General features: G+C 47.8%; 1 protein-coding gene across 2 annotated transcripts in view; it reads left to right on the plus strand.

The window, feature by feature from the left end:
- The first annotated feature begins 2426 nt into the window (after positions 1-2426).
- ADAMTS7 (ADAM metallopeptidase with thrombospondin type 1 motif 7) overlaps positions 2427-14270 on the plus strand; it is a 138188-nt gene continuing 126344 nt past the window's right edge. The window contains exons 1-2 of one of the 2 annotated variants that reach the window (XM_077829171.1): positions 2427-2849; positions 10273-10628. In XM_077829171.1, coding sequence (XP_077685297.1) covers positions 2765-2849; positions 10273-10628 — 441 coding nt within the window. In that variant the 5' untranslated portion in view covers positions 2427-2764. Of the gene's footprint in view, positions 2850-10272; positions 10629-14270 lie in introns of those variants that run through there. The other variant, XM_077829173.1, reaches the window with a different exon arrangement.

A 14270-nucleotide genomic window follows, 5' to 3' on the forward strand; every position in this document is an offset into this window, starting at 1 on the left:
CACATCTGACTGCCTTTGGCTGCCCTAACCCCATGGCTCGGGCACCCATTTTGCAGCTGGGTGAACTGAAGGTGGCCCGTCAGTGAGAGATCCAACGAGACTCAGATCAGTGACCTTCAGGATTGTAGTTGAGTGCCTTCACCACGCACCATGGCACCTCTGTTTCGCACTGTAAATAAATATCTTTGTTGCACTATTATTTGAGGAGTTGGGATAAGTATTAATTAAATCAGTACCTATAGAAATTCCAGCTGCTGAGCAGCCTTCTGTAGGACAAAGGAGTAAGGAAGGGTGGTTCTGTGATTAAAGGCCAGGTCTAAGAATTAGGAAATCAATGTCCTATTCCCATCTCCACTGCAGACCTTGGGCACTTAACTTCCCTGTGCCTCAGTTACCCCCACTTGTACAATGGGGATAACAACACTATTTCTCTAACCTCTGTTCAAGTCCTAAACCTGTGCAAATAAGGTGAGTCAATAGCAAGTGTGAAAAATTGGGATAGGGTGGTGGAGGGTACTAGGTGCCCATATAAAACAAAGCCCCGAATATCGGGACTGTCCCTGCTGGAACAGCTTCCTGGGGTTTATCATCAATAATAAAACGGCCCATTTTTGACCCACGTGGCTAGTCAGAGTTGGGGGGCCTGGGAGCAGAAATCAGTGATTGTCAGGTATTTCTTGGATGCAGCTTTATTTATTTACTAGGACTGTACAAAGTCATGTGTCTCCGAATGCAGAAGGGATCAAATAGCAGGAAACAGCTTCTTTTGCTCACAGCCCCTAAAGCATTCTCTTCAGGCTTCACCCCTGATCCCAAAACTTCTCCCCAGGTTTCTTCCGCAGTCAGACACCATGCTTACAGCTGCTCCTTCTGCCTGTCTGTCCCCCAATCTGCTCTGCATTTGTGTGTGTTCTCCCTTCCCTCAGACACCCCACCCCCTTACCCAAAACAACAAATAGCAAAAGTCCTCTGCCTGCTCATTCCAAAAACTCCTAGGTGCACTCACAACCCCTTTTTGTCTGAGGGGTAGGGGTGCCTTGTGATTAATGTATCCAGTTACGTTAATTGAAGGGTGCGTCCACATCCAATCTCAAAGATGTTTGTGATCTAAGCAGTCACCAGCACACAGCAGAGCAATAACAATACAGGGGAGCATACAGCAGGCCACCACTGAGATCAAGGCCCTGTTGTGCAAGGCGCTGTACATATGCATAGTAAGATGTAGTCTCTGCCCCAAAGAGTTTACCCCCTAGGTTGCCAAAACAAACAGTACGGGCAACTTGCCCTGGTCACACACCTAGAGAATCTGCTGCACAGCGGGGAGTTGATCTCACACCTCCTGAGTGCCAGTCTGATATTGCTTTGGGTCCCAGCCTTGGGACAGGTTAAGGGGTTCATCCCACTCCCAGAAATAAGGTCCAATACTTTCAGACCCTGTAACAGACATTGCTCCACCTTCCCCCCACACTGGTGGAGGAAGAGAAGCTGGTTAGTATTATTTAAATTAATGTTAGCTTTATTTCTAAAATCTCATTTCTGGCGACCTTGAGCCAGCAGCGCGGGACTTCTTGGAGAATGTCAGAATTAGACCAGCAGGCTGTACTGGGCAGTGGGCAGATGGGCACAAGTTAGAGCAGATTTGGGGCTACTCTAACTGACAATGGGGCATCTAGTCTATAGCTACTCCCGGACTCTGGATGGCCCCTCAAAGATGCCCTCCCCCTCCTGCCCTGTGCAAAGCATAGCTCCGGGGCAGCTCAGAATCTGGGGCCAATGTGTATAACTCCTCCCAGCAAGGTCTGCTGCGTACTGCAGTGTTTGAAGGGGCAGTCTTGTCATCTTTGTATCTCGGTCTTTACTTTGTTTTTTAAACGATTTCCCAGGGGGATGTAAGTTCTAGGGCGCTGCGGCTGGCCTGCCACCTTACCGGTCTAGAAATCACCTGGCGGACGCTTAGCCTTAGATAAAGTGGCTCCTGGGGTTACCCTTACATCTCAGGTTCCTCTTCACTCCTGCAGCAGCAGGGACCGGGGATCTGTCCCACCCGGAATGGGACCACGGAGGCCTGGGGTGGTTTATGCCCAGCCCAGCAGCACACTGAAGTCTCAGGGCAACCCCCCCTGCTCCCAGCCCCCGCCGCGGGACACGCAGCTGCGCTCCACGTGGGACGGGCCCCCCGGGGCCACCTGTAGCGCCCAGCTGCCCAAGGAAAAGCCCTCGGCCAAGGCAGATAACTCAGCGGGGGAGGCCGAGCGGGGCGGGGGACGCACCGGTGGGTGCTTCGCAGAGCCACCAGGCGGCTCCCTCGCACCAGCCCGAGAGGCCGGGCCCGGGGAAGGAGCCGCAGCGGCGGGGGGGGCCCGGGGGCTCGGCGGGGAACGTCTGAGTCACTCCCAGCGCTGGTCCTGCCCCGTGTGCGCGGCGAGCAGCGGCTGCGGCCCCGGCCCGGGACACGCTGGTTTCCCCCGGAGCCGCGGGGCGCTTGCGGGGCACCCGCGGGGGCTGTTCCCTTTCAGCCCGAGGCGGCCGGGGTAACGCCCGGGGCGCACACGCTGACAGCCGGGCACGGGGCCGGGGCCGCCGCGGAGCCGCCCCGGGAGAGCCGGCAAGTGCCCGCCAGGGGCCCCGGGGCGAGGACCGGCCCCGGCCGGGGCAAGGAGGCGTGCAGGCAGCGGGACGCGGCGCCGTGGGGCGCCGAGGCGAGACGGGGACATGCCCCTTCGCCCAGCCCGCCGGGAGAAGTGAGCCCCGGGTCGTGCCCAGCATGGCAGCCCCCCTGCGGCGCCTCCTGCTCCTCGCCGGGGTCCTGGCGGGCTGCGCCGAGCCGCCGGACAGAGCCGCGGAGAAAGGTCTGTACCCCGCGGGCGGCTCTTTTGTTTGCATCGGGGGAAGCCGCTGCGAGTTTTGCACCGGAGCGGAAAGAGAGAGGGAGGGAGGGAGGGAGGCGGCGGCGGGCGAGCCGCCTTGCCGGCCTGGCTGCAGCCGTGTTTTGCGGGGGAGCCTGCGGAAGGCTGCAAGCGGCTGCCCCGGGGCGCACCGGGCGAGGGAGCTGCAAGGTTTGCAAAAGCGGGTTTGCCGCGGGGAAGCGGGCAGGTGGGACTGGGCAGTGGCGGCTGTTTCTCGGCCGGAGACACGCGCGGTCCCGCCGGACAGAACCCGGGCCAGCTCCGCTCCTGCCCGTGGGTCCCGGGAGAGCCCGCTCAGTCCGGGCCCTTCATTGCAACGAGTCGTGTTCCGCCCGCCGGCGGGTCCGGGGTCAGCTGCCTCGTACCGGCCGGTGGACACCCGTGTGCGGCAGGAGAGGAGGCGGTGAAACCAGGAACAGAGGTTGAGCTGGACCCCACAGCCCCGGGGATCCGTTTACTGAGCGGCTGAACCATGCGCTTGGCAAAACTCAGCCGCAGGGTAGATGCAAGGGCCGGCCCCTGGGAAGCGGTGATGGCCGTTGACCCGGAGAGGAAGGGGCATGTGTCTAAGCGCTCCCCTGTCTCCAGCATTAGAAGCCCTGTAATGTATCCCCAGCAATAAACTCCTGGCTTGCAGCAGGTACCAAGAGATGGGAAGACTCTTGAAGGCTGGGACCCTTTCCTCCTTAGAACCAGAGCATGGTAGGACTGGGAGGCACCTCGAGAGGTCTTCTAGCCCAGTCCCCTGCACTCAAGGCAGGACTAAGTATTACTTGGCCCAGACCAATTCCTAGAGAGTCCCCCAGGCCTCAGAGCCGGGACCCTCCATCACTCAGATTCCCCATGAGCAGAGACAGAGGAGAAACTAGTGCAGATGCCAAAGCAGGCAAGAGGTTTGGGGAGATCCCCTGGCATACAGGGTGCTTTGGTACCTTCCCCTGCTGTAGGTGCCCTGACGAGGTCACACAAGTGGATCTACTGTACAAGCCTTAACTAGTCACCACATGTATCACTAGGGGGCAACTGTTTACCTGAGGAGACTTTGTCTCAGAAATCACATCCGCTGCAAAGTGATTTTCCTGGACGGTCGCCGCATACTTTTTACTTTGTCCCTTCCGGTGTGACAGGCATTTTTTTGTGGGTAATATAGATGTACAAAGACTGTTTGGTTTTAGAGGAGCAGCCGTGTCAGTCTGTATTCGCAAAAAGAACAGGAGGACGTGGGGCACCTCACAGACTAAGCAATTTATTTGAGCATGAGCTTTCGTGAGCTACAGCTCACTTCATCCGACTGTTTGGTGCTTGCAGTATGGACAGACCAAGGGATCTATACGTCTTCGAGGCTGCTGTGCCGAATCGTGTCTCCTGTCCTTTTTACAAGGGGTTCTCCTGGGGGAATTCTACGTCACCATGCATGCACAGAATACATGTCCCCCGCAGATGGCTGCCACTACGGGCCACTGGACCCAGCAGAGCCCAGCTCCAGGGCCGGATTAACCTTTTGTGGGCCCCAATGGAGCATGGTGCAGGGAGGTCAGTCCCCAGAGCGAGGGGCCAGCCAGAAGCAATGGGGCATGGCATGGCAGGGGCGGCCCTGCTCTGCCCAGTGCGAGGGCGCTATTTACAAACCGGCAGTTGCCAGATGCACAGTGGCCCACCTGGCCCTCTGCTGCCAGCATGCCCCTTCCCCTTGGGGGTGGGCCTAGGCCACACCACACAGCCTCCCTGCCCAACACCCCCTGACTCCCTATGGCCAGAGCCCCCCGGACCCACTATGCCCAGTACCCCCCCAAAACCCTCCAAACAAATGCACAGCGCCTTGCACACCAATCCTGCCCAGCACCCCCCTGCCCACAGCCCCACCACAACTGCCCAGCACCCCACACAGAACCCCCACTTCCTAGTGCCCCAACACACACATCTTCCCTGTCCCCTTACGACCCAGCACCCCCCAAGACTCCCCAAGAGACCCACTCCCCATGCCCTGTCTCCCGGCTGCACTCACCAGTCCTGTTGGGAGGTGACCATCTGCTGAGCTGAGCTGGCCGTGCAGCCAGGGCTGGTCCCAGGGCCAGGAATCGCTCTGGCCCCTCGGGAGTGGCATGATCAGCCAGGCCAGGGCCTGCCCCGGCTGGGCTCCCTCAAGACCCACTTGCCTGGAGGGGCCCAGCCAAGCCCCCTCTCCCCGCAACAACCTCCCCTCCCCACACCTGGCTGAGACTGGCCAGGCTTCTGCACCAGTCCCAGGCAGCTCGGCTCCGGGGAGTCAGGCGGGGCCCCACAGGTGGTGGAAGCGGAGACTGCCCGGAGCTGGAGGTGCCCTGAGGTCCGGCCGGGGAGCCGAGAGGAGCCCTCAGCCAGCCAGACAGCCGGCCGGCAGACCGAGAGAAGCAAGTGGTTGGCCGGGGGAGCCAGTGGGGTCTCTGTCACAAGAGGCACGCCCAGCTCGCACATAGAAGACACTGCTGGGGGGAGGGAGAGGGGGCGAGAGGGCTCCTGGCAGCTGTAGGTCCCCGCACGCCCTGAGGGAAGGAGAGGGCAGCGCACAGGAAACTGGGACCAAGCATCAGGCTGTTTCTCCCTCTGCATCCCTGGGCTCAGGGGGAGGTGAGCAGGTGTCTGGGCTGGTGAGGGGGGCATGGCTGGGCTCTGGGGAGAGGAGGTGTGGGTATCTGGGCAAAGGGGGGGCTCAGTAACTGGGCTTTGGGGGGGCAGGTATCTGGGCCATGGCGGCCCTGTGGCTGGGCTCTGGGGGGGGTGGGGGTTCAGGTATATTGGCTAGGGGGGGCCATGGCTGGGCTCTGTGGGGGAGAGGTTGTGTGCGTCTGGCCCCCGAGCCCGAAGGGGCAGAGAAACAGGAGCTGGGTTGTCATAGGGGTTTCTTTAACTCTCTACTCCTGGGGGAGTTTTTGTGTGTCTGTATTGTTACAGACATACTTGCTGACAGGTATTTTGAAGTAAATTACCAAAATAATTAAAACTCGTGTGATTATGTAGTGTTATTTTGACAAATAAAATTTGCAGAATTTTAAAATTTGTGGTGCAGAATTTTTAATTTTTTGGCACAGAATGCCCCCAGGAGTAAATGGGGTTTGGGATTCTCTTCTGGGATTGTTTGTTTCTATTAACTGTTGACGACTATTTAAAGAGATTCTGTGGTTAGGTGATGGTTTGTGGCTTCTCTGGAACTCAACTCTGGGGGAATCAGAGTACACTTTCCTAGAGTACTGGGCTGTATTATTCATGTTTTCCTGTGTCAGGTGGCTCTTCAAATGATGGAGAACATAAGAATGACCATTCGGGTCAGACCAATGGTTCACCTAGCTCAGTATCCTGTCTTCTGACAGTGGCCAATGCCAGACGCTTCAGGGGTAATGAATAGAACACAGCAATCATCAAGTGATCCATCCCCTGTTGTCTAGTCTGAGCTTTGGGCAGTCAGAATCTTAGGGACGTGTAGAGGCTGTGTGCTTGACCATCTTAGCTAATAGTCATTGATGGACCATATGAACTTATCTAATTCTTTTTTGAACCCTGTTATAATTTTGGTCTTCACAACATCCTCTGGCAAGGAGTTCCACAGGTTGACTGTGCATTGTGTGAAGAATTACTTCCTTCTGTTTCTTTAAATCCTGCTGCCTATTAATTTCATTAGGTGACCCCTGGTTCTTGTGTTAAGTGAAGGAGTGAATAATGAAGTGTTAGTTACCTTCTCCACACCAGTCATGATTTTATAGACCTCTGTCATATACCCCCTTACTCGTCTCTCTTCTACATTGAGCAATTGCAATCTTTTTAATCTCTCCTCATATGGAAGCTGTTCCATACTCGTAATCATTTTTGTTGCGCTTCTCTGTACCTTTTCCAATTTTAATATATCTTTTTTGAGATGGGGCAGCCAGATCTGCATGCAGTATTCAAGGTGTTGGTGTACCAAGGATTTATATAGAGGCAATATGATATTTTCCATTTTATTCTCTATCCCTTTCCTAATGGTTCCTAACATTCTGTTCGCTTTTTTGACTGACGCTGCACATTGAGCAGATGTTTTCAGAGAACTATCCCTGGAAACGCCAAGATCTTTCTTGAGTGGTAACAGCTAATTTAGAACCCATCATTTTGTTTGTATAGTGGGATTATTTTTTCCAATGTGCATTACTTCGCATTTATCAATGTTTCATCTGCCATTTTGTTGCCCAGTCACCCAGTTTTGTGAGAGCCCTGTCACTCTTCTCAGTCAGCTTTTGACTTCACTGTCTTGAGTACTTTTGTAACATACACAGACTTTGCTACCGCACGGTTTACCCCCTTTTCCAGATCATTTATGAATATTTTGAACAGCACTGGTCCCAGAACAGATTGTTGGTGTACTCTGCTATTTACCTCTCTCCGCTGTGAAAACTGACCATTTATTCCTACCCTTTGTTTCATGGATCGGTAACCTGGTTACAAGATAGGAGAGGACCTTCCCTCCTATCCCATGACTTCTTACTTTGCTTAAGGATCTTTGGTGAGGGATCTTGTCAAAGGCTTTCTGAAAGTCCCAGTATGCAATATCAACTGGATCACCCTTGTCCACATGCTTGTTGACACCCTCAAATAATTCTAATAGATTGGTGAGACACAATTTCTCTTTATAAAAGCTGTGTTGACTCTTCCCCAACATAGTGTGTTAATCGATGGGCCTGATAATTCTGTTCTTTACTACAGTTTCAACCAATTTGCCTGGTACTGAAGTTAGGCTTACCCGCCTGTAATTACCAGGATCACCCCGGAGCCTTTTAACAAAAATCAGCATTATATTAGCTGTCCTCCACTCATCTGGTACAGAGGCTGATTTAAGGGATAAGTTACATTATCACAGTTAGTAGTTCTGCAACTTCAAATTTAAGTTCCTTCAGAACTCTTGGGTGAATCCCATCTGGTCCAGGAGACTGACTACTGTTTAATTTATCAATTCGCTCCAAAACCTCCTCTATTGACACCTCAATGTGGGGCAGTTCCTCAGATTTGTCACCTAAAAAGAATGGCTCAGATAAGGGAATCTCCCTCACGTTGTCTGCAGTGAAGACTGATGCAAAGCATTCATTTAGCTTCTCTGCAATGGCCTTGTCTTCCTTGAGTTCTCCATTAACACCTCAACCATCTAGTGGCCCCACTGATTGGCAGGCTTCCTGCTTCTGATGTACTTAATTTTTTTTTTTTTTTGCGGTTAGTTATTGTCTTTTTCTAGATGCTCTTCAAATTCATTTTTGGCCTGCCTAATTATACTTTTACACTTGGCTTGCCAGAATTTATGCTCCTTTCTATTTTCCTCAGTAGGATTAAACTTCCAATTTTTAAAGGATGTAACCACCTTTTTTATTCTGCTGTTTAGCCATGGTGACATTTTTCTGGTCCACTTACGGTTGTTTATCTATCTATTTATTTATTTATTGGGGGTATACATTAAATTTGAGCCTCTATTATGGTGTTTTTAAATAGTTTACATGCAGCTTGCAGGCACTGAGCCAAGATAACCCTCACTAGGAACCAAATGTAGAACGTGTGACATCTTGCAAAGTCTCAGGGAAGGGCAAGAGAGCATGGTGACCCATATCATTTGGGAATAAAAGTTGCTAATGCAAAAAATGGAAATGAGAGTTGGAAGTATTACATCAAGTGAGATGGTGTTAGAATGTGTTCTGCCACATCCGATAAAAAGCAGAGATGGGTTCAAACTGCAAACTTTGGCAGACACCTGAAAATCTGTGGCTGATCCTGGCAATTACAGGCTGGTAACCTAACTTCAGTATCTGGCAAAGGGCAACAAAATGATCAGGGCTATGGGACACCTTCCATACAAGCATCCGATGAAGTGAGCTGTAGCTCACAAAAGCTCATGCTCAAATAAATTGGTTAGTCTCTAAGGTGCCACAAGTACTCCTTTTCTTTTTGCGAATACAGACTAACACGGCTGTTACTCTGAAACCTTCCATACAAGGAGAGCTTAAGAAGACTGGGACTGTTCAGCTTAGAAAAGAGATGATTAAGGGGAGTATGACAGAGGTCTATAAATCAGGACTGGTGTGGAGAAAGTGAATAAGGACGTGTTATTTACTCCTTCACATAACACAAGAACTGGGTGTCACGCAATGAAATTAATAGGCAGCAGGATTTAAACAAACAGAAGGAAGTAATTCTTCACACAACTCACGGTCAACCCGTGGAACTCCTACCCAGAGGATGATGTGAAGGCCAAAAGTATAACTGGGTTCAAAAAAGAATTAGAGAAGTTCATGGAGGACAGGTCCATCAATGGCTATTCACCAAGATGGTCAGGGACACACCCCCATGCTTTGGTTGTTCCTAAACCTCTGACAGCCTGCAGCAGGGACTGGATGACAGAAGATGGACTAGGTGGACCATTAGTCTGACCCAGTATGGCCATTCTTCTGGCTGTTCAGATTTGGAGGTTTGGTTCAGTCCATTATAAATCAAAAAGTAGCCATTTGCAAATTTCAGATCTGTATCTGTATCTGTATTTTGAACTCTTTTCTCTTCTTCAGTCTCCTCATCATAAGTAGTGTCAATAGAGCTGGTTTCCTAAACTCTCTCTGACATTGTGTTTCACTAATGCTATACTGGAAGACAAAATATGTATATTAATGAATTTCATGCTCAATGTCTATCTCCGACTGATTAAAACTGGATGTCATTTTTTGAATTTTTGTCAAAACCTTTAATTGAAAATTTTATGTTCTCTGGAAAAAAAAAAACCTAGAATTTGTTTATGAACATTTTTATTTTTTTGGGTGGCAGTTTTCAAACAGCTGTAATTAAAACAATCAAATTAAACTCTTCTCTATTGAGGATTAAATATTTACATTTGAGCTACTATTGCTTATGAAGTTCCATTATGAGCATGTAAAAATTTATTCAAGTTAAACAACTACTCACCCAGAAAACACCTTCTCTTGTTTCAGAGGGAGACTGTCTGCTCTTCATCACTACTTGTCTAATGAAACTTTCATATTTATTTGGGATTGTTTCCTCTGGAACTTTGTAAGAATACGGGTGTTAACTCAGGTGTCCTGACATCATTCCAATTTGAATAATTATATCTGCTCATGTAATTTAGCTTGCCTAAATTCTCCCTCTCAGATAATCTTCACTTCCTGTTCCGAATTATTGTGGTGTAATCCTTTGCTCTTTTAAACAGCTGACACTTATCATCACATATGTGTCTCCAGTTCAGAGGTGGGAAGAATGATCCCTCCCTACTGAGAATTTGTAGACCCAATAAACATAAAGTGCATTGGGATCCTTTGGGATGAAAGATTATCATCGTCTTTATATCTGATCATTGCAAATATTTTCTTCACAGAGACGGTTCTCCGGCAATATTCTGGCTATGACGTTGTTCATCCAATCCGAGTTGATGAGAGCGGATCTTTTCTGTCCTATGATCTGGCTCATCGCGCAATTCACAAAAGGGCCCTTTCCTCAAGGAACAATTTGCTCTCCTTTTATGAGCTGCATTACAAAGGACAGCACCTAAAATTCAATTTAAGCATTAATAACAATCTCCTTGCTCCTGGGTTTGTTAGTGAGAGACGATATGGAGGAATCACCAATGCCAAGATCCAGTCTTACAATCACAACTCTTGTCATATGATTGGAGAGGTCCAGAACTGGGCGCTGAAAGGTGGTTTAGCAGCTCTTAGCACGTGTGATGGGCTGGTAAGTGTTCCAGTTGAATTCAGAAAAATGATGCTTTAATCACAGGGATATCAAAATATTAGAAACGATGGGTAAAATCCTGGCTCCATTGAGGACAATGGCAAAACTCCCATTGACTGCAATAGGGTAAGGGTTTTACCCTTCAGATTTGATGCTGCCTCCACTGAAGTTAACGTCAAAGCTCCAATTGACTCCAGTGGTGCAGGTTCACATCCTGTCGGCTTGTCGGCTTACCTGTTTGGGACTATGCTCTCTTGTCTTCTTTCCATACCCCTGTAGAAAGTAGATTTCAGGTGTCAACCGCTGAAGACTGTCCTATCTCATGCCTCCTTCATCTGCTATAGTCCAAATGTGGGATCACAGAGGACTCCATTAAAAACAGTCCGTGCAGAAAGCTTAAAGAGATTTATGGTGAAACGATTCATGGTTGATGAAACTCATCATGTTTTCTGGACATCAGTGCCAAAGTCACACTCTGCTATAACTAATTTAAATCAGTGAAAATACCGGGTTTGTGTAGGAAGCAGCTAAATTTGGGTCTGAAACGAAATGACCTTTCCAGTGAAGGAAAGATAAAAGGTACGATAAATCCAGTCTGTTTCCATTAGTTATTAGACTAGAGTCACACCTGCCTGCCTTGCTGAGGATTAAACAAGTCAAAGGGTAACATTTTCAAAAATGCCTAAGTGACTTAGGACTCTAAATCCTATTTTCAAAAATGACCAAGGAATTTAGGAGTTGACGTGAAAGTCTCATTGAGTGCCCAGGTCGTTTTTGAAAATAGGATTGAGTCTTACATCACTAAAGCACTTTTGAAAATATTCTCTTCTATCTTGATCAATATAATTAAATCCAGACATCGCCGTTTCCATGCAGATGTCGTGGGGCAACAAATATTCTGATTGTCTTACAGCAGGCAGTCGAATGTATGATGTATTTGTCTTCTAGTGCCTGGCCCACAGACCGAATAAAGGGACCGACGACTGGGGAAATCCTTTTTAGCTCAAGTGATAGAGGCCTGAGGTTTTGGAGATAAGGAGGGCTCTAGATGTGGTTGCCCAGCAGGATGTGTGTGTGAGAGATTCATCTAGTAATTGTGTCAGTTGCCCTGCAGCATGGCTTAAGATTAATGTATTTAAACAACAGCAATATGCATCCGTGCATTGCATTCGTCTTCTGGCACGCGATGCTTTTTTAGAATCAGTAACCTGGACAGGTTACAGATTTGGTTTTGGTTTTTTAACTTGAAATTTAGGCATTTGCCACTGACATTCTGTGACAAAATCTTGATGTTGTTGGTCAGATGCTCAGCTTGTGCAAGTCAGTGTAGCTTCATTGCATCTGGCCCCGAAAGCCCTGTTGCAGATTACTAAGCAGTGGGCAGCAGATCGAACTCTGCACATAGCATCAGTTGATCTATTGGAGAAGGTGAAGGTAGTAACAGTGAAGATCAAATATTTGTAACTATTACCTGATGCTGAATGTTATTTGGAATTTAAGAATAAAATTTGGGAGATGCTTAAGGTGTCAGCTAATCACTGCAGAGATCAGGAAAGGTGTGATCACCGTGTGCAGGATGTACATCATGGAGAGAATACTGTAAGGTGCTGAGCACATCCTGGGAGGTACAGAGGACCCTTAGTTTCTACTGAAGGGAACGGGAGCTATCTACGCTCAGCATCTCATTACATTGCAGGATCAGGCCCTTTAGTTTGAACTTTCTCCCTAAGTTCTACAACTTATGAGAAGAGTTTCTGGATTTTGACATACAGCTGCTGAGTAAAGGGCGGAGATGCAGTGTAGTGGCCTGGGCACCCCAATGGGAACCAAGGAGTTCTAAGGCTGCCTCTTACGCTGACTGCCTCTCGGGCCTCGGTTGCTTTTCAAATCTCTGAAGTTGGGATGGGAGAGTAAAAACTACTTACTTCTTGAGCTGAACAAATGCCAAAAAAATATATATATTCCCAAGCATTCATTCAGATAAAAGAGGTGAATTCCTTTAGGAGGAGCCCATAGCCCTTTGAGTCGCATGTTTGCGAATGTCTTTCTGAGTGAAATATTGATTGCCAGATTGTTCAGGGAAAGGGGAAGTGTCATGAATGCTCATGTGAATGTATCTGCCCATAGATACCCTGGGCAAATATATAGGCACACTGGAAGTATTCACAAGGCCATCTTGAAAGCTATTTATAGGTGATGGACTTATCCAGTCAGGAAACAGAAGCAATACCATGTGACTTAGATGACCAGCCCCATTGCAGGAGTTAGGCATAAACAAATACTCAAAGCAATAACTGTAAATAGTTCATAGGCTGAAGTAAGTTCACATGAGCCATTCATCAAATAATATTCAAAGAAGAAACAGATTAGTGAAAATTGACGTCTGTTTGCAGATAATCCACAATCAGGAGAAGGGACTAATAACAAATGCATTATTTGCTAGGAATAACTCAGCCAGCTCAGTCCCTTTCACAGGGGTGTTGGGAGGACTAAGTAGCTAGTTTGTAAAGCACAGTGAAGAAGAAAAGTACAATGTAAATGCTAAGGATTCTTATTTAAAAGTGGATTTACTAAAGTAATGATTGACAGGAAAAATGGTTAGACTAGAAGAACTTCGCAATATGTAGTTTAGCAGAGCTGGTGAGCAGCTATTTATCATATGGTCAACTTATTTAGAATCACAAGAGAATAAACAGTTTAATGCTCCCAAATCAGTGAGCTTTTCAACTTCGCTTTATATATTTTTTCTTAAAGCTAAACCTGAATTTTTCAGCAGACAGACATTAAAACACCCAATGCTATACAAACAATATATAATGTCATATATAACAATTGTTGAAAGTAATGCAGCATGAGCTGTGCCTTCATTATAAAGGGTTAATCGCATATCATTTGGAATTGTGCTAAGAATTACTGTATGTAAACAAGGAAGACAATACAGTTCTGCAGAAGCTGGAAGCTACAGGGGTAGGACACAGTGGCTTGCTTTTATGTGTGATGGTAATACTTTACATTCTAAACTTAATGTTGTTTCCATCCAACTTGTAATGTACAAGTGACTTGAAATTTCTGCCTGTGACAAGATCAAGTGTAATTAGCATTCCTCAAGGCCAAATACCTCTTATCTTTTTGATCAACATCTGGTCTAGCATTCGTTATTTTGTGTAAGTTATAGTAATTACATGTTTAGTAGTATCGTTCCCCTGCCTTTCTAGCTTTGTGTTTTTATGACCACGTTTCATCTCTAACAGATTATTTTTAAAAAAGACCATCACACTTAGATCCTTGCTGTCCAGAAAATTAAAATAAAGCAATCTTTATTCCTTTGCCCATTAAGGGCCTTATTCTGCTCTCTCAAACTGGTTTTCTGCCAGTGTAATTTCATCAACTTCAGTGAAGTTACTTCTGATCTGTACCAGTGTAAGTAAGAACAGAATCTGTCCTATGTACTGTATAGGAATTACTGAGATAAAATAAGGAATTATCACATGCAATATGCAAAAGCATTAATAAAATTGTAAATATTGACGTGAAACATACAATCCCACCTGGAGCAAATCTCATCCCTTGATAAAATTTAATTTAAAATATTTTCCCAGGAGAAAAATCTCCTTGTGATGAAAATGTCCCTTTTGAAGGATA

The sequence above is a fragment of the Eretmochelys imbricata genome, chromosome 10 (genome assembly GCF_965152235.1).
Source record: "Eretmochelys imbricata isolate rEreImb1 chromosome 10, rEreImb1.hap1, whole genome shotgun sequence".
In the NCBI taxonomy this organism is placed as follows: domain Eukaryota; kingdom Metazoa; phylum Chordata; order Testudines; family Cheloniidae; genus Eretmochelys; species Eretmochelys imbricata.